Genomic DNA, 26686 nt, shown 5'->3' on the forward strand with positions numbered 1-26686 from the left:
CAACCCAGCACACAAATACACCTAAGCTATTGAGTGTTAACACCGGCCCGTGACCGTGTCCCTATACTGTCCACACCGGTATGCGATCATACCTATTGTCTGCCAGTGGTCACCTTTTAACAATGACGGTAGTTCCCCAGTAATTAGGACACCACAGAAAGTGGTATGAAATAATCGCTCCTCTTTGAATGCCTAACAAATAATGAACAACACCTGCAGCTATGGGTGTAGGTAGCAAGATAAATCATATTACTATTTGTATGTGTTCATATCTGCATTGCATCATACCGATTTGTCTAAGACAATAAATTCAGATTCCTATTTTATGTGATATTAATAAAAAAAAATAATGTTATTTATTCTGCTTGTTGTTTTAAATGCATTCTGATCTGAACACATTTTTTATTACAGTCAAATGTTAATATCCCACTTTCAAAAGTCGGGACTGAACTTGTGTCCTGCTGTTCACAGGTAGGTAGGTAACTAGGTTAACGTGCTTATATACCACTTCCTCACCAATCGAGGTACCATTAGAGTAGATGTACAAATGTGATAAGACCAAAATGTCCAAACTAGTGTCAGCTGTTTTTCGAAAAATCATACTGCTGTGGGCATGTTGACCTACTAACAGAACGTTTGATGCTACGTCACAGGTCAAATTGACTGAGCAGTGGGTTTTTTCCCCAAGTGTTTTACAAAAAGTCACTTTATTAATAACTGGGATGGTATTTTTGACTTTTATTTTTAATACTGTAATGTTTATGTATTTGTTTTATATACTGTGTATTAATAATGTGCCATAAGCGTGGACCTTTAAACACACCACAGTCTGTTGCCATTTGGTATTCTCTATATATGTAACACATTAAACAACTGTTAAACATACCACAGTCTGTTGCCATTTGGTATTCTCTACATATGTAACACACTAAACAATTGTTAAACATACCACAGTCTGTTGCCATTTGGTATTCTCTATATATGTAACACACTAAACAAATGTTAAACATACCACAGTCTGTTGCCATTTGGTATTCTCTACATATGTAACACACTAAACAATTGTTAAACATACCACAGTCTGTTGCCATTTGGTATTCTCTACATATGTAACACACTAAACAAATGTTAAACATACCACAGTCTGTTGCCATTTGGTATTCTCTATATATGTAACACACTAAACAATTGTTAAACATACCACAGTCTGTTGCCATTTGGTATTCTCTATATATGTAACACACTAAACAATTGTTAAACATTACACAGTGTGACCGAACATGCTCTTATCTTTTCGCCTGTGGCGATGTTAATTGTTTTAGAGGGCCGTGTGCAGCTTGGTTAAGTAATACCTCCGCGCGACCGTACCCCCTAATACACACCCAGACCAGGTGTGGAGGCCATGTGGCCAGTAGTTACGTAATACCTCCGGTAGTGCGGTTTTACGACCGGGGTATTTCTAGTGAACTGGCGACAGTAAGTCTGGCCATCTAAGAAGAAAATACCATCCCTGGGAGTTGTGGAACTATCACATGATAGGTGAGGTACCGCGTTGTGCCCCCAGGTGATATTCGCTGTCTCTGAGATTTTTTAATAAATAGATAGGATTTTAGATATATCGGGGAGAAACATTTGGAAGGCTCCAGGGGAACGTGTCCGACTGGACTGGTAAATATATTTTCTGCTCTGTTGTATAACCTTGATGTGATAGATGTGACTTTAAATATTTAATACTGTATTATACCAATATTCTTTAGACAGTGTCTCCGGTAATCTGACAAAGTAAATTGTAGGCTTCACTGTTCTAATATTTTATACGAGTATTTGGTAAGATAAAGCTTAGCCGGTCATCCTAGAGGACCTAGGTAAACTGTAGGTTATTGTCTTTATTGTGATATGTACCAGTATTAATTCTGTATTACAAGGTTACTGAATGAGTATTTAAGGGTCAATGAAAAATTAACCAGTTAGGAATAGAGTTGTAATTCCTTTATTAATTAAGTTCTCCTGGCAGCGTTTCTCAATTATCACACGTGTGTGTGTGTATCACGGTGAAGTGATTAGAATATTGTGTAAACTAGACACCTAGTGATTAACTAATTAAGTGATTAGCTCTGGGTTGTTATTATATTGTTGTTGTTAATTAACTATTGCGGCAAGTACATTTGTCAGCGTAGTGTTAATACAGATTCCAAAGTGTATTGTGTTTTGTTGTGTTTTCTAGTGAACTAAACGTGCTACATATATATATTTATATTAGATCTTATCTTTGATTATACCTAGAGCCGAGCCATTCGGGTATTAGACTGCCCGATACAGAGAGATCTAATAGATATACAGTTAGGAGAGATATTTGGATAATCGTGTTTTATTCAGTTACGGGTATTATAGGATCCCCGTGACACACAGTCTCTTGCCATTTAGTATTCTCTATATATGTAACACACTAAATAAATGTTAAACATACCAGTCTGTTGCCATTTGGTATTCTCTATATATGTAACACACTAAACAATGGTTAAACATACCACAGACCAATACCATTTGGTATTCTCTATATATGTAATACACTAAACAACTGTTAAACATACCACAGTCTGTTGCCATTTGGTATCATAGCTGTCCTGGTAGTAGGAGGCGATGTTTATCAAAGCATTGTACGTGGAAACATCCACTGAAAAAACAAAACAATTCCATTCAGTTACCACATCAAGTCATCTCTCAAATTTGTACTTATTTTTTATTCATATTTAAATAGGCAACTGAGTGGGTGAATTCAGTAAGGACCCCACTTCATAGTACCACATGTTAATGGACAATCTTTTTGTTTGAATTTCTCTACATGTGACCATAATCTGTATGATAACCACTTTCAAGTAGAGTTGGGCCATTGTTACCCACACTCAGAACGTTCATCACATAAATACTGTAATAGAAATATGTGGAATTGTGCCCTTACTCAATTCAATGATTCAGTTGTTGAAAAATAACCAGTAATCCTGGGCATAATAACTCTTCACCCAGTCGTAATTACAAGGATCTGCTAGTTTAACTGTACAATTTTCAGTCCAATCAATTCAATCCTCTTTAAACCGTACCAACATGAATGGTACAAGTCATTAATTTTCCTATATTTTGTGCTCATTTCCAATTACAGTTAAAGCACACTGGTCTAGGCACACACTTCAGCTATCTGGGCTGTCAGTCCTGGACTGGTATTAATTATTCTTCTCAAACAACGGAGTACAAAGACTATTTAAATATGTTGCATAACCCAACAACTATTCAGACATTTTGAATTCAATGCAAGAACTATTTAATTATTTTGAATTCAATGCAAGAACTATTTAATTATTTTGAATTATTGCAAGATCTATTAAAATATTCTACATATGTTAGTTTTAGTGATTAGTGAGAGAGAAAAAGATGAGATTCTGACTTTAGCAGTTAACCAAATGTGAGAAATGTCCAAGTTTTAGGAAGTCTGCCAATTTCCAAGCCCAGACAGATAACTTGGCTAGTCCACTATGTAATATAGGTATACAGCTGCCAATTTCCACTAGCCCAGACACATAACTTGGCTAGTCCACTATGTAATATAGGTATACAGCTGCCAATTTCCACTAGCCCAGACAGATAACTTGGCTAGTCCACTATGTAATATAGGTATACAGCTGCCAATTTCCACTAGCCCAGACAGATAACTTGGCTAGTCCACTATGTAATATAGGTATACAGCTGCCAATTTCCACTAGCCCTCACAGATAACTTGGCTAGTCCACTATGTAATATAGGTATACAGCTGCCAATTTCCACTAGCCCAGACAGATAACTTGGCTAGTCCACTATGTAATATAGGTATACAGCTGCCAATTTCCACTAGCCCAGACAGATAACTTGGCTAGTCCACTATGTAATATAGGTATACAGCTGCCAATTTCCACTAGCCCTCACAGATAACTTGGCTAGTCCACTATGTAATATAGGTATACAGCTGCCAATTTCCACTAGCCCTCACAGATAACTTGGCTAGTCCACTATGTAATATAGGTATACAGCTGCCAATTTCCACTAGCCCAGAACACAAATTCACTAGGCTAGACCAATACCTAGTGGATATGTCAAACCCTCCAAATGCATTTATATAGTAAACTAAAAAGCACTTTCTTTTATTACCTGGTATTTTGTTGTCCACCATGTAGTGGTAGAGATCAAAGGCTTTCTCACACTGCAAATACTGGAAGAGAAAACAGACGTAACAGTGTAGAGGGTTCATACAGGTTTGAGAAAATTAAATTCAAGGACTTTCAAGGACTTAAATTAATTTTTCAAGGACACAAAAACATATTTAAAATAAATGTACCTAGTATTAAAAAGTAGACTGTCATTGCACATATAATTATACACTGCTTCACGTGTTCACTGACACTCCTTCATGGTCTGCTGGATAGAGTTCTTAACCCCTTCCAACTTGGCTTGTTTTTCTTTAATAGCATTTCTAAACAAGTTAAACATGGCAATAAATTCCCTGTTGTTCGATCTTTCAGCTAGCCACATCATCACATGAGGCTTCAAGAGCCTGAACATCATCACACAATCTTTTCTTTTCCCTGATCAATTCTTTCAAGTTGTTACAGTTTACCGCTGCCTCGCCCATGCTTGCTACACTGAATGCTTTAGAGCATAGTCTACTTTGTCACATCGGACACACACAAAAGCCAGTCTTTGTAATCCTTGGTTTGCAACCAGGTATCGTTAAATTTAAACTTGCCTGGCATGTTGAAAGAATTTTCATGGTCAATTTAACAATCAAACAATGGCATCTTCCGATGATGAACAACGACCACATGTCTGCATGCGCAAATACTTTGACCCAATCAGAGAGCAGTATTTGTGAATATTTAATTTCCATGGACAGCCGAAGCACATATTTGGCGGGAATGACAAAGAAGTTTTGGACTGACGCGTAAATAAAACTACGGAAGCAATTCAATTTTTTTACTAAAGCTAGGAAATGCATATTTCCTATTTTTTCAGGAGGGGGAAATAAAATTCAAGGACTTTCAAGCACTTCAAGCACCTGTGCAAACCCTGAGTGTAACACTAGCAATATGTTCACACGTATCAGTCTTCTGACACGATGCAGGGGAGGATCCAAGTTATCTTGAGAGGGTGTACAACTAAAACAGAGCACTTACCTATCTGTCAGGTCTGGGTCAATTAGGATGAAATATGTAATATGATCAGGGGTAGAAATTAAGAAATATTTTACTGGCCTGGAAGACTAGAAAAGTTACTAGCCCTGATGAAAAATAAAAATGATTGCATGACAGATTAGATCACACAAGTAACTGGGCTGGAGGGTAAATGTATTCAAATTGTACTTTTCACCAACAAGAAAAAAACATTATATGACTTCATAATAACAACATTCAATCTAACATGCCAGGGAATTAGTTTATAACTGCAAAAAATAAAAAACACTTTTAACAAATTGTGGTGATTTCTCTAACCACACCATTTTGTAAATTACTAACTTAAAGGTTATAAGTAATGTGTAATTTAAAGACAAAATGCTGTAATAGTTAAAAATATTTAACTAGCGCAGGCCTTTAATAATAAAATTCTCTACCTTTGCTCTTCCCTTCACGACGCTGTTATAGGCACGTGGCAGTTTCTCAGTGAGGTCATCAAACACCCGCTCAGCCAGGCCATTGTCACTAAAATAAAATAACAGACAACATTATATCAAGTACACCAGGCCATTGTCACTGAAAATCAAACAACAGACAACATTACATCAAGTACACTGACAGGCCACTGTCACTGACAATAAAATAACCAACAACATTACGTCAAGTACACCAGGCCATTGTCACTGAAAATAAAATAACCAACAATATTACGTCAAGTACACTGACAGACCAAACTGAAAATCAAATAACAGACAATATCACATCATGTGAAGTATACCGACCAGCCAAACTTAAACAAGAGCAAGTTTAAATAATGAATTTAACAAACCAGAGTAGACATTAACCTAAATTAGAAACATCTGTCCATTATTCACTTCAACTGATTTTCATCCTGATAGCCACTTAATTTTCAACCTCCCATATTGATGACAAAAAACCAACCCCAAAACAAAACTGTCAGAAAAGTAATACCTATAAAGACGAGACAAAACCTGATTGTTTTTCTAATTCAGGGTTTGATCAACTGTTTCTAATTCAGGGTTTGATCACATGTTTCTAATTCAGGGTTTGATCAACTGTTTCTAATTCAGGGTTTGATCACCTGTTTCTAATTCAGGGTTTGATCACCTGTTTCTAGAGTCCGATAATGGGCACCATTCCCCACCATTCTACAGAGGCTGTGTCATTTTTTATTCCCAATTTTGTAGTAAAAACTTCCCAATATCAGTGTAAATCTCATTCACTTCACAAACCTTCCCTCCCCAATAACGTTTTGTAACGCACAATAATTATATTTATTTGAATAAACACAAGTTCATCTATATACATATATATAGCATTACCATTTTAATTCTAACTTGGCTTAATTAGATGTTTTTGAAATGAAACTGAAAATTCCCATTTTTTTGTAAAACGATGCTAAAATTCCCAATTTCAAAGCCATGGGTGTCAAGTCAAATTTCAGAAATAAAACCCTGTAATTAGATCCTGAAGATATTTCATCACTGTCAACAATAAGATGAAACTACCATAGATCTGGGTTATAATTCGAGTCCCTAATTTCAAGCACTGAAATAATTTTTTATTGACCTATTTATAAGTCAACCCATAAAAAAGAATAAGTCAACAATAAAACTGTTCATATATTTTTAGTAATTTTCTGGTCTCCTTATAAGTCGACCCCCTGAGTTATAAAATAATATTTTGATGAAAATATTTTGACTTATAGGTGAAGATATACGATACTGACTTCCAGACTTTCCTGATGGGCCTGCGGTCGTCGACGCCCAGATCTCGGCGGTAGAAGAACTCGTCAGTGAGCATGGCTGGGGGCGGGTCCACACTGTTGTAGACACACAGCAGATCCAGCAGCTTCAGCTGAGTCTGCTCCGACACGGTCGAGCCTGGCAGAGAAGAGGAATGTAGTCAACATAGCGAATAGTTTGTCTTTAAACGTTTGACTAGCAACAGTTGTTAATTGACTGAAAATGTATTAGCAACTCAGAGATCACTCTGTCCATTGCCAAATTAGCCAACCGCTCATTTTTATACAAAGAGGCTAAAAAAAATTGTGGTTAGTTAATAAAATTCTCTTTTTAAATTGGCCACTTTTAAATAATTTTCAAGGAAATACTCTACATCTTTGAAAATTGGCTAAGACTAACTATGTTCCGGTGTGAGCTCTGACAACTACTATTTAATGTTGAGAATTGTGCAGCAGTCTCAGAAATTTGCCTGGAGAATCACGCCACAATACTGAACAAATTGTTTCCTGTAACCCTTTCCAGTTAGTTTTGGTATGAGCTTATTTTGAGATTATAAACTTGTGAGCAGTACATGCATCTGTAAGTTTTGTCATTTCACTGGTGTTTGAGAACTATCCGAATCATTTATCGCTAGTAAACTCACAAGTACTAACGGACCCGACACTGCTCACTGGTGTTTGAGAACAATCCGAATCATTTATCCCTAGTAAACTCACAAGTACTAATGGACCCGACACTGCTCACTGGTGTTTGATAACAATCCGAATCATTTATCCCTAGTAAACTCACAAGTACTAACAGACCCGAAACTGCTCACTGGTGTTTCAGAACTATCCGAATCATTTATCCCTAGTAAACTCACAAGTACTAACGGACCCGAAACTGCTCACTGGTGTTTCAGAACTATCCGAATCATTTATCCCTAGTAAACTCACAAGTACTAACGGACCCGACACTGCTCACTGGTGTTTGAGAACAATCCGAATCATTTATCGCTAGTAAACTCACAAGTACTAACGGACCTGACACTGCTCACTGGTGTTTGAGAACAATCCGAATCATTTATCCCTAGTAAACTCACAAGTACTAACGGACCCGACACTGCTCACTGGTGTTTGAGAACAATCCGAATCATTTATCGCTAGTAAACTCACAAGTACTAACGGACCCGACACTGCTCACTGGTGTTTGAGAACAATCCGAATCATTTATCGCTAGTAAACTCACAAGTACTAACGGACCCGACACTGCTCACTGGTGTTTGAGAACAATCCGAATCATTTATCCCTAGTAAACTCACAAGTACTAACGGACCCGAAACTGCTCACTGGTGTTTGAGAACTATCCGAATCATTTATCCCTAGAAAACTCACAAGTACTAACGGACCCGACACTGCTCACTGGTGTTTGAGAACAATCCGAATCATTTATCACTAGTAAACTCACAAGTACTAACGGACCCGACACCGCTCACTGGTGTTTGAGAACAATCCGAATCATTTATCGCTAGTAAACTCACAAGTACTAACGGACCCGACACCGCTCACTGGTGTTTGAGAACAATCCGAATCATTTATCCCTAGTAAACTCACAAGTACTAACGGACCCGACACCGCTCACTGGTGTTTGAGAACAATCCGAATCATTTATCCCTAGTAAACTCACAAGTACTAACGGACCCGACACTGCTCACTGGTGTTTGAGAACAATCCGAATCATTTATCGCTAGTAAACTCACAAGTACTAACGGACCCGACACTGCTCACTGGTGTTTGAGAACAATCCGAATCATTTATCGCTAGTAAACTCACAAGTACTAACGGACCCGACACTGCTCACTGGTGTTTGAGAACAATCCGAATCATTTATCCCTAGTAAACTCACAAGTACTAACGGACCCGAAACTGCTCACTGGTGTTTGAGAACTATCCGAATCATTTATCCCTAGAAAACTCACAAGTACTAACGGACCCGACACCGCTCACTGGTGTTTGAGAACAATCCGAATCATTTATCGCTAGTAAACTCACAAGTACTAACGGACCCGACACCGCTCACTGGTGTTTGAGAACAATCCGAATCATTTATCGCTAGTAAACTCACAAGTACTAACGGACCCGACACCGCTCACTGGTGTTTGAGAACAATCCGAATCATTTATCGCTAGTAAACTCACAAGTACTAACGGACCCGACACCGCTCACTGGTGTTTGAGAACAATCCGAATCATTTATCCCTAGTAAACTCACAAGTACTAACGGACCCGACACCGCTCACTGGTGTTTGAGAACAATCCGAATCATTTATCCCTAGTAAACTCACAAGTACTAACGGACCCGACACTGCTCACTGGTGTTTGAGAACAATCCGAATCATTTATCCCTAGTAAACTCACAAGTACTAACGGACCCGACACTGCTCACTGGTGTTTGAGAACAATCCGAATCATTTATCGCTAGTAAACTCACAAGTACTAACGGACCCGACACTGCTCACTGGTGTTTGAGAACAATCCGAATCATTTATCCCTAGTAAACTCACAAGTACTAACGGACCCGACACTGCTCACTGGTGTTTGAGAACAATCCGAATCATTTATCGCTAGTAAACTCACAAGTACTAACGGACCCGACAGGGCTCACTGGTGTTTGAGAACTATCCGAATCATTTATCCCTAGTAAACTCACAAGTACTAACGGACCCGACACTGCTCAGGGGTGCATAAAATGGTTGTCCGCGCACCCGGGACAAGCAAAATATGTTGCAGACAACCATTCTTTGTCAAACAGTTGCCTGACGGGCAACCAAGAAAATCATAAAAAATAAAATGAAAAACAAAACTTCACAACACTCGAACAGTCACGGGCAATTCAAAAGTATCAGCACTGACAACTTGATTGACAGGCGATATAAATATCCACCCTAATGCTGCCATCAATTCAATTAAGAATTATGTATCCTTTTAAAACAATATCTTGTAATATTCCTTGTGTTTAATTTGTTCAATCTCCTACACAGAGGTTAAGCAGTCGTTAAACATTTGCACTGAATAATGTTGGATAAAGTACGTATTAATCTTTGGGAATGGATGATGCAGCTGTTGAAATGAGTATTACATAATTTTAAAGTTTATTTGCGCCTTTTTTTGGGAGGAGGTGAAGTGTATGTGCGCATGCATTTGTGCGTGTGTGTGCATGTTTTCCCCAGCATAACATGATGTTGTGATAGGGAGGGGATATAAAAACCCGATTTGTCAGGTAATTGTTGAACTACCCCTTCCCAAATTGATAAGTAATGATAATAATAAAAATATTTTAAATTTCAGTTTCATTTTAATGATAGTTAAAAATTATATTCATAGAACTTTTATGAAATATGTGGGCAACCAAACTTCATCTATTGGTTGCCCACTGGGCACCATCACAATTTCACATTTGTGCACTCCTGCTGCTATTTAATATAATATACAGCTGCTGAACAAACCATGTAGATTCCTGTCGTGAGATTTTTGTTTTGATTTACATGCTGTCTACAAGCCATTTGGAAAGGAAACAGACCATTTTTCAAAGCTTATACTAATCTTATAATAGATCTATGTAAAGGGGTATAACTCATGTAAAGGGGTATAACTCATGTAAATTGAATGCTGAATGTATCACTCAGAATACATTCTGTGATCTGTGGTGATGATAATTTCACACAAACTGACATTATCTTATTTTAATTTTGTTTTCAATTATAGAACTAATGAAGCTAAAATATTACAGTTCTCTTAATTAAAGGTTCCAGATCTCTCACATTTGGTAAAATAGAAAATTAGTTTTGTTCAACACCACCACTAGAGGACATTGATCAATAAAGTATTGGATGTCACAGTCATAATTCCGACACACAGTGTCCATTTTGAAGATTAAAATGCCATACACTTGATGATACGGCGGTATTACAACAAACTGTTCTGTTTCATTAAAATGCCATACAGTTGATGATACCGCGGTATTACAACGAACTGTTCTGTTTCATTAAAATGCCATACACTTGATGATACGGCGGTATTACAACGAACTGTTCTGTTGCATTAAAATGCCATACACTTGATGATAAGGCGGTATTAGAACGAACTGTTCTGTTTCATTAAAATGCCATACAGTTGATGATACGGCGGTATTACAACGAACTGTTCTGTTTCATTAAAATGCCATACACTTGATGATACGGCGGTATTACAACGAACTGTTCTGTTTCATTAAAATGCCATACACTTGATGATACGGCGGTATTACAACGAACTGTTCTGTTTCATTAAAATGCCATACACTTGATGCCGCGGTATTAGAACGTACCGTTCTGTTTGATCTTGCTGTAGACCTCTGTGGCGTATGCAACCTTCCTCTTGTTGATCCGCTCCAGCAGGGCGTCCTCACTGGCATCCTGGTGGGTGTACTGCTCCTCCCCCGATGACCGGTACGCCTGCAATCACACACGCTTCTATTCAAATAACTCATCATCTCATACTGACACATTATATTGCAGCTTAAACATGTTTCTTGCACACCCTTTGGTGAGAACATCATTTGTTATTTTTTATAACACATACTTGTTAACACATATACGTGCATTAATATTTTAAAGACATACAACTGGTTGCTACTAGGTGATGACTAGGACACCAATGCCATACCATCCAATGAAAAAAAAGAACAGTCAAATCGATCACTCTATGACGTACAAGTTAACCTGAAATTGACTTATCTGTGACGCACAAGTTCACTATAACACAAGGGCCGTAAATAGGTTTTCATTGAAAAAGACATTTAAGTATATTTTAAACCTTTTTTAGGATGTGTAAGAAATAGAATACATTTGTGTCCCTAAGATACTATTTATCTTACAACTTGTTCCAAACAGGTATCTGATAATTGTGAAAATTGTTTTGTTTGCTCAAATCTAGTTCTACGTAACCCATCCATGCATTGAATTTAAACCATTATTTACATATTCCTCAGTGTGTACCGTTTGTCAACCCTGAGTGGAAAATACTGCACAACATTCTGTGTCTCTTTCAAATGTTAAAACAAATTCTATAAATATCTGTTATAAAACGTTTCCAAATATGATTTTCATTTTGTTGACAATTCAATGCAACACTGGTTTACCAAAGCTCAATTGATTGTATGTTTATGACACGTCCAAATACTGTTTCCAGTGGTTTGACCATAATGAGGGTATTTTTGTGAGTCTTTTTATATATTTTATTTTGGTATATTATGTTGATATGTTGTTAATAAATGTCACTATTTCACTTTTATGTACAGTGTTTATAATAATTTAAATATTTTATTTTGGTATATTATGTGGATGTGTCATTGTGTCTTTAATAAATGTCACTATTTCACGTCTGTGTACACTGTGTTTATGATAATTTTTTTATGTTGATGTCATTTATCATTGTCTGACATCCAATGAGTTGTTCATGCTGGGGTGGTGTTAAATATCCAGTGCTGTGAAAACACCATCTTTAAGTGATTTGTATTAAGTATTAATTGTCTGACATCCAATGAGTCGTTCATGCTGGGGTGGTGTTAAATATCCAGTGCTGTAAAAACACCATCTTTAAGTGATTTGTATTAAGTATTAATTACCTGAATAACTAGATGCACACTGATAAAAGACAGAAAGAAATGTTTTATTTAACAATGCACTCAACACATTTTATTTACAGTTATATGGCATCAGACCACACAGATATTGAGAAAGGAAACCCGCTGTCACCACTTCATGGACTACTCTTTTCGATTAGCAGCAAGGGATCTTTTATATGCACTATCCCACAGACAGGATAGTACAGACCACAGCCTTTGTTACACCAGTTGTGGAGCACTGGCTGGGACGAGAAACAGCCCAATGGATCCACCGACGGCACATAAAGCAAACACTTTACCACTGGGCTCCCACCCCGCACACTGATAAATACACTAAGAAGATTCTTGTATCAATTACCTCGATAACAGGTTTCTCAGTACCCTCTGGAAAGAAGTCGGAATAATGGTCAATGATGTAGCGTGCCGCCTTCTTCCCTGAGGCTTTCGACAGGGCAAAGTTTCTCTGAAACACAGCAAAAAAACTGTCGTAAAGATTTAGTAAATGCTTAACACGTGACATTCTCAGTGACTATAAGTTTGTACTTGTATGTCATATTTGTACTAGTTGGTAACCAGAAAGTCATCACAAAATGTAACAGCATTTCTCTATATATACACAATTGTGCAGATATTGAAGGGGGGGGGGGGGGGGGGGGGGGGATTATTATTGTTAAATGGAGAAAAGAAATTTAGATCACTTTCTCTTTCTGTGAATACTTAACCGGATCTGTCATCTCTGGCACTTCCCCCTTGATTGTGAGCTGATCCGAGCAGCTCAATGGCCAGGAATCAATTTTACAGTGGAAAAGTGCCATAAGTCAGAGGTAAGGCTAAGTTGAAAAGAAAATGATGTTAGTACATTGACTGATTAACCAAAACAAAGACCACCAAGAAGAGTTGTTTAGTGGTAGGCAGACATTGCCTTGATGTTTCTTTACATATTGTACACATATCATCTCATTTACTATCTTAAACTTGAATTGGACAGGTGGGGATGAGATACAGGTCGTGTATGAACTTGTAGCATGGAGTGTTGTGAACTCACCTTCTGAGCACTAGAGGTGGGGATGAGATACAGGTCGTCTATGAACTTGTAATGTGGAGTGCTGGGTGACCTCACCTTCTGAGCGCTAGAGGTGGGGATGAGATACAGGTCGTCTATGAACTTGTAGTGTGGAGTGTTGTGACCTCACCTTCTGAGCGCTAGAGGTGAGGATGAGATATGGGTCGTCTATGAACTTGTAGTGTGGAGTGTTGTGAACTCACCTTCTGAGCGCTAGAGGTGAGGATGAGATATGGGTCGTCTATGAACTTGTAGTGTGGAGTGTTGTGACCTCACCTTCTGAGCGCTAGAGGTGGGGATGAGATATGGGTCGTCTATGAACTTGTAGTGTGGAGTGTTGTGACCTCACCTTCTGAGCGCTAGAGGTGAGGATGAGATATGGGTCGTCTATGAACTTGTAATGTGGAGTGTTGTGAACTCACCTTCTGAGCGCTAGAGGTGAGGATGAGATATGGGTCGTCTATGAACTTGTAGTGTGGAGTGTTGTGACCTCACCTTCTGAGCGCTAGAGGTGAGGATGAGATACAGGTCGTCTATGAACTTGTAATGTGGAGTGTTGTGAACTCACCTTCTGAGCGCTAGAGGTGAGGATGAGATATGGGTCGTCTATGAACTTGTAGTGTGGAGTGTTGTGAACTCACCTTCTGAGCGCTAGAGGTGGGGATGAGATACAGGTCGTCTATGAACTTGTAGTGTGGAGTGTTGTGAACTCATCTTCTGAGCGCTAGAGGTGGGGATGAGATACAGGTCGTCTATGAACTTGTAGTGTGGAGTGTTGTGACCTCACCTTCTGAGCGCTAGAGGTGAGGATGAGATATGGGTCGTCTATGAACTTGTAGTGTGGAGTGTTGTGAACTCACCTTCTGAGCGCTAGAGGTGGGGATAAGATATGGGTCGTCTATGAACTTGTAGTGTGGAGCATGGTGATCCTGAAAACAAGAATAAACAGTCTTCAGTATGATAGAGATCAAACAGCTCGTTAGTGACAACACAATTTTCAATGACTTTTTAATTAATTTTCCCTGATCTTCTCGAGGATGTTGAAGATGTTTTCCTTCTAGATTCACAGAGCCAAATTAGCCAATTGCCAATTTTTGTACAACGTGAAATACTCTACATATCTGAAAATAGACTAAACCAAAATTTGTTCTAGTGTTAGCTCTGGATTGATAAAAATGTTATTCTTACCAGTATATTAATACAAAGTTGTTGTTTTTTAAATGATGAGAACAGACAATCAATTTTTGAGTTATTTGAAATGGGGAAAAAATTTATATATTAATCACTTTTATTTCCATTACTTTCCATGACCCAACTCAAAATTCACGATTTTCAAGATTCAAATTAGGCAAATATTAACATTTGTAACTTAATTGACTTTCCAAGACTAGCACTACCCCTATGAACCCGTGTGTGGTGAGGTAAGAAAAAGAGAACATGTAAGCTATAACTGATGAAGCTGTCCTTTTTCTTTTTGTAAATACCATTAAGTGTAGTTTATATCCCCAAAAATATATTACAGTAATGTCAAAAATTTCTTAATTAGGTATTTGGTAAATTTCTTGTGATATGTTCACAACATACATTTTAATTTGTACATGGTGAAAAAAAGCTAAATTTGTTTTGTTTAACGACACCTCCAGAGCACAATAATTTATTAATCATCTGCTACTGAATGTTAAACAGTTAGCAATTATGACATATACATGAAATTCTTCAAAGAAAAACTTTTACTTGGTCCTATTAGCAGCAAGGGATCTTATTTATCATCCATTAAAGGCTTTTGTAGGAGATATCACTGGCACTGTAATTTGTGATATCGACTGCAATATTCTCCTTGAAGATATCGCTTCTTATAATCTTCATTGGTCAAATTTTATTCACTACATTCTAATTAAAATGAAAAAGAATGAAAATGGATGATAAAAAGAATACCCTCCTCATGTCTTGTAATTTATCAGTACTTGTTGATAAACAAATAAAAATCCTATGCAAGATTCGGATTTTATACTTTTATCAACTCGTGCTGATAAATTATCATATCACAAGACACTCGGGGAGTATCCTCTATATGTGTAGTTTCCCACAGACAGGACAGCATATACCACAACCTGTGATATACCAGTTGTGGGGCACTGCATGTTGGGACAGGTAAACATGCAGTCAGAGAATGAGTCCACTGAGTAGACTTGATCCTACAACCCAGACACTTGAGGAGAGCATTCTACCCACTGAGATACAATGACAGATTAGTGCCGGCTACATAATATTAATTGAAAGAAAGGGAATATCTGGCTGACGATACAACTACAACAAATATTACCGTGCCAACAGTCGACGCCAAAGCCTTCAGAATTGACAGGGAATCACTGAAAAAAAAGAGTATTTAATTACACTATGACAACATACCGTATAATTGTCCACGACCAACTTTATGTCTAGTCCCTAATATATAGTGTAGCAAAATGCTCAAATGGATCGTCAAAGCTCATCTGATGACAGTTCAATAAATAAGACACAAAACCTTTACTGAGTCAGTCCTGTACATCAGAATCATTCAATATCCAAACTAATGACAGGAATTTCAAGGGAAAACAAATTAATATCTACTTCATATAAGTATAATAACCATAAAAATAGGCTAACATTTTCGAATGTTGTTGCCAAATTCCTACCTAAGATTAATGGAGGCAGAGTACATGTATATGTTTATCATGCCGTTTCTTATATTACAGATGCATATTTAAGTGTCCAAAAAGCCCATCCTAATTGGCATTCAAATTATTTGCCTGCTTATTATCAAAAAAGAAAATTTCATGGAGTTATCTAACTTGTGAAATGCCAATCAAATGTAAACCACCACTAAGTATTTTTAAAATGGCATTCACATTAGTTATAAATTTAACTTGTGAAACCAATACTTAACATAAAATTATATGTAATAAATATTTTGTGAGTAAAAATATACTTTCAAATACATTTAATAGCATTAATCCAGTGACAATCATGTTGTTAAGCACGTCAGTGCGAGTTAAGTAATGATAAACTATTCCACTAGGTCAACATACCGTTTCTTCCTTCGAGGAATGACTATGGTGTCGGTATCATCTGAAACAGAAGAGCCATCAATTACTAAACAGGAAAATAATTAAATGTGTTTAGAATATCATCAACGACAAGATTGTGTTGACAAACAGTATGACAATGTTGATAATCTTGAAGCAGAAGCATCAACATGCTCGTACAGACTGTATGCTTGTGAAGCTTTTAATGTCAGTGTACATGTATTCTTTTAAACCATCAAAAAATATTTAATAAAAATATCCTTTAGAAAGCTGACCTATTTTATGTTTACTGTTAGAAGGGGAGATGGTATAAGTGCACGAAACGTGGTAACAATTGTTTGGCAGTTAGAGGAAAATGGCAGCAAAATATATGGGAACATTTTGGACTTGAATAAAATGATTCAGTAGTTACATTCATGTCAGGGATGGAGCACAGATTACTGTTGGCCAACAATTCATGAGTGAACTGTTGCATGTGAAAATAAATCAAAGGAATCGACGTGTAGATCTTTTTTATCTTTGTTTAACACGATTATGCCATTAAATTAAAACTGTCACTTTTGTGGTGCTTGATTTTGTGTTTTCCCCATCACCACTTGCCATCGGGCTCGAACAATGTTCTTATTTGGTGGACAAAGCACTTGCAAGAAAGGATTTTTAGGAGTGTTGACGATTTTATAGTCAATTTATAAGTTGGGTTTTTTTTCATTCTTTTTTCAAAAAATATTCTGCATGCACTGGGACCCAAGTGGTTGCAATACGGTGCAACCCATCCATGATTGCTGTATCATGGACCAACTCCCTGACCGTGACTATACAGCTTAATGGGCACAGATAAAGCATTTCTTGCAGAGAAGAGGTCTACATGTAGCCACTAAAATTCAAGTTGTGTATTTTCAATGAATGCATTTTAAAAAAATGGAAGAATTCTGTTTGCTCCATGACCAGGGGGTCGAGACTTCGCCGATCCCCCCTCGATTTGTGCCTGTATACACTTGCTCCTGGCTGTATGCACTTGCTCCTGGCTGTACACTTGCTCCTGGTTGTATACACTTGCTCCTGGTCGTATACACTTGCTTCTGGTCGTATACACTTGCTCCTGGTCGTATACACTTGCTCCTGGTCGTATACATTTGCTCCTGGTCGTATGCACTTGTACCTGGCTGTATGCACTTGCTCCTGGTTGTACACTTGCTCCTGGTTGTACACACTTGCTCCTGGTTGTATACACTTGCTCCTAGTTGTATACACTTGCTCCTAGTTGTATACACTTGCTCCTGGTTGTATACACTTGATTCTGGTCGTATACACTTGATTCTGGTCGTATACACTTGATCCTGGTTGTATACACTTGCTCCTGGTTGTATAAATTTGTTCTTGGTGTATACACTTGCTCCTGGTTGTATACACTTGCTCCTGGTTGTATGCACTTGATCCTTGTTGTATACACTTGATCCTGGTTGTATACACTTGATCCTGGTTGTTTTTAGTAGCACTGTACACGTACCTTGTAATGTGCCGAGATGTTTTGTTATTTTGGTAGCACTGAACACGTACCTTGTAATGTGCTGAGATGTTTTGTTATTTTTGGTAGCACTGTACACGTACCTTGTAATGTGTCGAGATGTTTTGTTATTTTTGGTAACTTTGTACACATACCTTGTAATGTGTCGAGATGTTTTGTAGATGCTCGTTCTGTCCGAGAGGCTGAGACAGAAGAATATCGGAGTGCATCCACAGACCAAGGTTCTGCATAAGGTGTAAGAACAGCTGGATATCTGGAAGGAAAAGTTTTAAAATATCAGCTATCACCAGGATGTAGTTGCAATGCTACATGTAAATGCATGATGTGTGTACTTAGTTTGCAACCTAAGTATAACACTTTACCATTCACTAAATGGTAAATCTGTAATTTTCGATACTTATGACTGGGTTTAATTTTATGTTTGTGCTATTTTCTTTCTTTTTTAATATTATTTTATATTAGGACTGTAAGTCCTAGTGATTAGGGTTTAAACTTAAGGTTTAGTTTTATGCTATTTTATATTAGGTCCACCTCCCCCTCCCCCAATTATTCTGGATAAAAAATATATTATTGGCAGTCACTGTAATCCACTGTAATATCACCTTGCAGCTTTGATTAAGAGCATTCAGTTTTTCTTGTAGTTGTTTAATCAGAAGTTCTGAGGGTCCTGATGAAAGTTACTGGAGAGCTGACAAGGACTTTGTTAGAAGCACTGTATTCTGTTTAATTCCTTTCTCTATCAGAAGCTCTGTCGTGGCAGTCAGGGCTTGCAATTCTGCTCTGTAGTTCGAGCTTAGCTCACCAACTGGAATGGAGAGGGAGGTCGAGGAGCCATCTGGATTACTGATGTATGCTCCACTTCCACCTTTTTATATAGCTTTCTCCACTGAGCCATCTGTGAATGTGTGGATCTAGGTTATCTTTGGATATCGCCTGTCTATCATTTCTAGGGTGAGTGCCAGCTGTTGAGATGGTGATTCCCCCCCCCCCCCTCCTTTGTTGCAAGTCCTGGAACATCCAATTTAATTTCTGGGAGATGGTGTGTTGGTTACCACACATTTACAGGGCTAGCTCTGGGTGAGCAAAATATTTCACCAAATTGTCTATTAAACTTCAAAAATTGCAGAAATCAACAGTTATTCTCTTAAAACTGTCAATTATTGAAATCAACTGTTATTCTCTTAAAACTGTCAATTATTGAAATCAACTGTTATTCTCTTAAAACTGTCAATTATTGAAATCAACAGTTACTTTCTTAAAACTGACAATTATTGAAATCAACTGTTATTCTCTTAAAACTGTCAATTATTGAAATTGTCAATTATTGAAATCAACTGTTACTTTCTTAAAACTCAATTATTGAAATCAACTGTTATTCTCTTAAAACTGTCAATTATTGAAATCAACTGTTATTCTCTTAAAACTGTCAATTATTGAAATCAACTGTTATTCTCTTAAAACTCAATTATTGAAATCAACTGTTATTCTCTTAAAACTGTCAATCATTGAAATCAACTGTTATTCTCTTAAAACTGTCAATTATTGAAATCAACAGTTATTCTCTTAAAACTCAATTATTGAAATCAACTGTTATTCTCTTAAAACTCAATTATTGAAATCAACTGTTATTCTCTTAAAACTGTCAATTATTGAAATCAACTGTTATTCTCTTAAAACTGTCAATTATTGAAATCAACTGTTACTTTCTTAAAACTCAATTATTGAAATCAACTGTTATTCTCTTAAAACTGTCAATTATTGAAATCAACTGTTATTCTCTTAAAACTGTCAATTATTGAAATCAACTGTTATTCTCTTAAAACTCAATTATTGAAATCAACTGTTATTCTCTTAAAACTGTCAATCATTGAAATCAACTGTTATTCTCTTAAAACTGTCAATTATTGAAATCAACAGTTATTCTCTTAAAACTCAATTATTGAAATCAACTGTTATTCTCTTAAAACTCAATTATTGAAATCAACTGTTATTCTCTTAAAACTGTCAATTATTGAAATCAACAGTTACTTTCTTAAAACTGTCAATTATTGAAATCAACTGTTATTCTCTTAAAACTGTCAATTATTGAAATTGTCAATTATTGAAATCAACTGTTACTTTCTTAAAACTCAATTATTGAAATCAACTGTTATTCTCTTAAAACTGTCAATTATTGAAATCAACTGTTATTCTCTTAAAACTGTCAATTATTGAAATCAACTGTTATTCTCTTAAAACTCAATTATTGAAATCAACTGTTATTCTCTTAAAACTGTCAATTATTGAAATCAACAGTTACTTTCTTAAAACTGACAATTATTGAAATCAACTGTTATTCTCTTAAAACTGTCAATTATTGAAATTGTCAATTATTGAAATCAACTGTTACTTTCTTAAAACTCAATTATTGAAATCAACTGTTATTCTCTTAAAACTGTCAATTATTGAAATCAACTGTTATTCTCTTAAAACTGTCAATTATTGAAATCAACTGTTATTCTCTTAAAACTCAATTATTGAAATCAACTGTTATTCTCTTAAAACTGTCAATCATTGAAATCAACTGTTATTCTCTTAAAACTGTCAATTATTGAAATCAACAGTTATTCTCTTAAAACTCAATTATTGAAATCAACTGTTATTCTCTTAAAACTCAATTATTGAAATCAACTGTTATTCTCTTAAAACTGTCAATTATTGAAATCAACTGTTATTCTCTTAAAACTGTCAATTATTGAAATCAACAGTTACTTTCTTAAAACTGACAATTATTGAAATCAACTGTTATTCTCTTAAAACTGTCAATTATTGAAATTGTCAATTATTGAAATCAACTGTTATTCTCTTAAAACTGTCAATTATTGAAATCAACTGTTATTCTCTTAAAACTGTCAATTATTGAAATCAACTGTTATTCTCTTAAAACTCAATTATTGAAATCAACTGTTATTCTCTTAAAACTGTCAATCATTGAAATCAACTGTTATTCTCTTAAAACTGTCAATTATTGAAATCAACAGTTATTCTCTTAAAACTCAATTATTGAAATCAACTGTTATTCTCTTAAAACTCAATTATTGAAATCAACTGTTATTCTCTTAAAACTGTCAATTATTGAAATCAACAGTTACTTTCTTAAAACTGTCAATTATTGAAATCAACTGTTATTCTCTTAAAACTGTCAATTATTGAAATTGTCAATTATTGAAATCAACTGTTACTTTCTTAAAACTCAATTATTGAAATCAACTGTTATTCTCTTAAAACTGTCAATTATTGAAATCAACTGTTATTCTCTTAAAACTGTCAATTATTGAAATCAACTGTTATTCTCTTAAAACTCAATTATTGAAATCAACTGTTATTCTCTTAAAACTGTCAATCATTGAAATCAACTGTTATTCTCTTAAAACTGTCAATTATTGAAATCAACAGTTATTCTCTTAAAACTGTCAATCATTGAAATCAACTGTTATTCTCTTAAAACTGTCAATTATTGAAATCAACAGTTATTCTCTTAAAACTCAATTATTGAAATCAACTGTTATTCTCTTAAAACTCAATTATTGAAATCAACTGTTATTCTCTTAAAACTGTCAATTATTACATGAACTTATTTCGGCAAATTAATTTAAAATTCGCCATCTGCTTTCAAAATTCGCAATTGGCGAATGCCAGACCTAGCCCTGCAGTTACGTATGTATGATTTCTCAGTGTCAAAACTATTCAAATGTACGTACTGCTGCGCACAAACGATACCACCACAGAAACAGGAACCTCACTGAAATAGGGCAATGGACGATATACAACCCCTGGCAGAAATATACTTTCTATAATTATAACATAGCAAACATAGTTTTGTATTTCATGTCCCATAACTTCTTTTCTTCAGTATATTTCTTTCTGTACTTGGCTTGTGTGGTCAATTTCATATTGCATGTTTTACCTGTGTGGTCAGTGAATACCTGTGACATTACTTTGTTTTTTATAAGGACTACTTTCATGTGCTGTCTGTGAAGACAGTGTCTTTAGCTTTGATTGGGCTGCTGACCATGACATGATCAGCTGATGCTAAAAGGTAGCCATTCTGCATTTGTTGAGTTATACTGGATGGTGTTCATCGTGGTTTCTTGTTTGCTGTATCGGCGTAGATACAGGCTTGGAACAGATATGCTTAAAAAAAAAATTAGATGTCATGCTTATCGACCACCTTAAATAATTGTCGTAATCCCCAGGGCTGAAGTGGTCACTGCAGATCCTATCCCATTGTGATGGTCCTTTCCATTACACACGGGTTTGGTTTAAAAACCACTTCCAAGCAAACCCTGTGATTGTCGGTTTGTCTAAAGTTCGAAAAAACTGCAGCTTTGATACATCAAAACACTAAACAATGGTTCACCATATTTTACATTTGAAAACTATCTCCAAAAAAATATTCCATCCATACAATTCAATTTAATAGAATAAAAAGTTTGCGTTTTAAAAATACACGTATTCCACCTTCCCAGTAAAATGTCTAAAAGGCTGCGAATCGCGCTTTCATGTTATACCTGTTAGCGGGTCATGGGGTCACATGCCTTAACTCTTGGAGTCAACAGGCGTTTTTGGCAGGCGATGGGGAAAATGGGACTTTTTATTTTGAATATATTAAAAACAGGTCAATTTTTCTTCTTTTTTCTTTTTTTATGGGGGAGGGGGGGGGGGGGTTATTGATACTTCATGTATATTGTAAAAGGTATAGGTAGATACCAAACAATAGTGAATTAAGTTTTCAATGAGCCTGGACCTTTAATAACGGCATAATTTCTGTTGGGAAATCTGTCACCAAGACCGAATGACCCCTTTTCAAAGTTTAAACACAAATAATTAAATTTCTGTTACATTCATTACAAAGTAACATCATCCGATTGGTCCAGACGTAGCAACGGGAGTTTGTTCATTTTTCGATGAACGTAAAAATTACGTCGTCAGGGAACGTCATATGTGATGACGTCATTTTATATGGGCAAGTTGTCTTAATGAGCGTTATTGTTTATGGATAAAAAATAATTCAAAATAAAGTATGACGTTTTAGTGTTATTATTAGCATGTATGATTCAAATTTAATTATAAGTATTGTCTGTTATTTCTTTTACGTTCATCTGGGTATGAACAAAAAAAATCATCCGCAAACTTATGTGAGAACGGCTTCGCCGATTCACACAGTTTGCGGACGATTTTTTTTGTTCATACCCCGATGAACGTAAAAGAAATAACAGACAATCCTTAAGTAAATCTGTATATTTGTTCATTTGTTTATATATTATTATTTTATATTTATTTTAGTCAATTAAGCCACTTGACACCAGAAAAGGTAGCCCGAGTACTCTGACTGTAAGAGAGCTAGACGGACATTTGGACATAAACACGCTCTCATTACAGTCAGAGACCAACCTATGTCTTTTTTTGGCAATTCCTGACTACCAAACGGTAGGCAACGAGTCCCGCTCTAATACCACAACAATCCTATGTTCGACGTCAAATACCTTTACATCAATCATTTTCGAGTTAAGTGATACAAAAAAAATCCACATATTAATCACTAATACACATACTACAGAAAGAAACCCGACAGCACCCACATTCAGCTACGCTTCGTGACACTCCGTCGCAACAATTGCAAAGCTCGGCGATCTATTTCGAGATGTAGACCACGTGATCGCGCACTGGGCGATTCCGCCTTGTGCAGCAGTTACAGGGGCCGTCTCATATCAAGCGAAGTTACAACATGGAAGAGTTGGCTAATGCCGTTTTGGATGAATTTGGATTTCATTACGTCATTAAACCAAAACAATTACACATTATTGATTCCATTTTGAATTTGAAGGATACATTTGGGGTGTTATCGACAGGATACGGCAAAAGTATGTGCTACGTACTGCCTCCTCTTATGAGATGACCCCTCTTATGAGATGACCCCTGTAACTGCTGCACAAGGCGGAATCGCCCAGTCTCGAAATAGATCGCCGAGCTTTGCAATTGTTGCGACGGAGTGTCACAAAGCGTAGCTGAATGTGGGTGCTGTCGGGTTTCTTTCTGTAGTATGTGTATTAGTGATTAATATGTGGATTTTTTTTGTATCACTTAACTCGAAAATGATTGATGTAAAGGTATTTGACGTCAAACATAGGATTGTTGTGGTATTAGAGCGGGACTCGTTGCCTACCGTTTGGTAGTCAGGAATTGCCAAAAAAAGACATAGGTTGGTCTCTGACTGTAATGAGAGCGTGTTTATGTCCAAATGTCCGTCTAGCTCTCTTACAGTCAGAGAGCTCGGGCTACAGAAAAGGATACTATATTTTATCAATATAAATGACGTATAAAAATTTTGACTAACCCATATGAACAATCTCTACATAGTATACTAGTTAGTATCTTATTCTACAAATATCTCATCATCAGGCCGACACTGGTAGAAGTGTATGTTGAACATTTTACCGAAAATAAAACACCCGTACTGCACCATAGCCACTGTTCAACAATGTAAAAACATGTTCAATATAGTTCAAGGCAAAACAAAAATACTGGAGAATGAAAACCTCTGTGGCAATCTGAATCTCCACAGCATTGTCGATTTCTGCGGGCACTTACACTTACAAGTTACAGGGGTTGATATAATATATAGTAGTCACTATTAAGTGGCAAGCAGATTCTAGAACAATATTATACCAGTACAAAATTTTATTAAATTCCTACCAAGATGACGTTCAGCAGAGGAAATAAACAAAACTACATCAGTCAGATGTGACGTGTCAGGGGCAGTTTTGTTTTGTTTTGGTCTCACTACACAGATGTCATCTGCCATTGAAACCCATGTTAAACTGCCCAACTTCAAGTGAAGATTGCCCATAGAACGGGTTCTCGTTGGCACCAACAACATACACCATTGCGAACATACATTATATAAGCATTTATTTTCACTGCAAAATTGAGAACATTTCCCTCTCAGTTTTTTGCTATATGACCGCATCTGGCTGTAGTACTGGTCCGAACAGGTGGTTCATTAATCGATTCACTCCGGCTGTCACGTGCGCTATATACCCATGTCCCAAAAGGTCGATGCACAATATTACAAAATAACATGGGCAAAATACAGCCAGAAGGCTTACCATTAAACATACATATTGTTTTAATTCTTCACCATTTCCTAGAAGTGAATATGTGAACCATAACATGTGTCACAATTAGGAACTATAGTGGACCGTGATGAATGAACTCTCACCCGGAAGTGATCTGTGTAGTGAGACCTTAAAGTCTAGTGACCAATTTTGTCAAACTTGGTTTGAAGTCAGTTTGATAATTTGGGTCATTTACACCATGAAAAGCTATACTAGAGCCGTGTAACTTATGAACTCTAACCAATACACCAAAAGATAGATGTACCATACCATCCAATAAAACTTCATATCACATTGTTACTCCTTGGTCATCCACACAATAGATGGCCATCAAACAAGCAGCCACTATATGGTAATGTATGACCTTGTTGGTAGTTCTGATATGGGGAACATACAAAGAAGATAATTATCTAGTTAGTTCATTAAAAATATTAGTTTCCATCAATTGTTGCTATGGGCAACAATTGTTTCATAATGAAGTGTTGAAATCCTGGGTTTTTCTGTATATTTCAGCATGAAGATCCACATATTGTTAATGGCAGACACAAATTCTACTTTCATAGTAGAAAACTATGTTATATATTCACAATACCATCAAAACTGTTTGTCATTATGACTGTACATTTGAAAAAAATCATTATGCACAAAATCACAGAAATTAGGGTGAATTTTGATACTGACCTTGTGACCTTGAATTTTGACCTTTTACAATGAGAAACTCAGTGTTAGACACTCAGATTAATTTATTTATTACATGTAAGAACACTAGAATATACATTTTGACAAACACACCCCTAAAAAATAAAAATAAAATAAAAATAATAAAAATAAATAAAATTGACATGTTTGCAATATTTACCCAAACAGGGCCCCCATACACTTGGCTGAAATCAACATCGATGTAATTACCTTTTATAAGGATGCTACACTTGTACATTTTCATTTTGGCTTGCTAAAGTTATATATTTTGGGATAAACAGTAATTTCATGTTTTACATTATGGTCTCACTACACAGATGTCATCTGCCATTGAAACCCATGTTAAACTGCCCAACTTCAAGTGAAGATTGCCCATAGAACGGGTTCTCATTGGCACCAACAACATACACCATTGCGAACATACATTATATAAGCATTTATTTTCACTGCAAAATTGAGAACATTTCCGTCTCAGTTTTTTGCTATATGACCGCATCTGGCTGTAGTACCGGTCCGAACAGGTGGGTCATTAATCGATTCACTCCGGCTGTCACGTGCGCTATATACCCATGTC

The 26686-nt window shown here is 36.3% G+C and overlaps 1 protein-coding gene across 1 annotated transcript in view; it reads right to left on the reverse strand.

The window, feature by feature from the left end:
• Nucleotides 1–26686, reverse strand: part of LOC121382973 (protein PTCD3 homolog, mitochondrial-like) — a 48693-nt gene that overhangs the window by 21591 nt on the left and 416 nt on the right. The window contains exons 2-11 of the mRNA XM_041512672.1: nt 18391–18509; nt 16735–16774; nt 15990–16035; nt 14527–14595; nt 12962–13066; nt 11305–11431; nt 6946–7099; nt 5633–5720; nt 4177–4237; nt 2592–2674 (exon numbers count right to left, since the gene is read on the reverse strand). Coding sequence (XP_041368606.1) covers nt 2592–2674; nt 4177–4237; nt 5633–5720; nt 6946–7099; nt 11305–11431; nt 12962–13066; nt 14527–14595; nt 15990–16035; nt 16735–16774; nt 18391–18509 — 892 coding nt within the window. The remainder of the gene's footprint in view (nt 1–2591; nt 2675–4176; nt 4238–5632; nt 5721–6945; nt 7100–11304; nt 11432–12961; nt 13067–14526; nt 14596–15989; nt 16036–16734; nt 16775–18390; nt 18510–26686) is intronic.

The sequence above is a fragment of the Gigantopelta aegis genome, chromosome 10, assembly GCF_016097555.1.
Source record: "Gigantopelta aegis isolate Gae_Host chromosome 10, Gae_host_genome, whole genome shotgun sequence".
Lineage (NCBI taxonomy): Eukaryota > Metazoa > Mollusca > Gastropoda > Neomphalida > Peltospiridae > Gigantopelta > Gigantopelta aegis.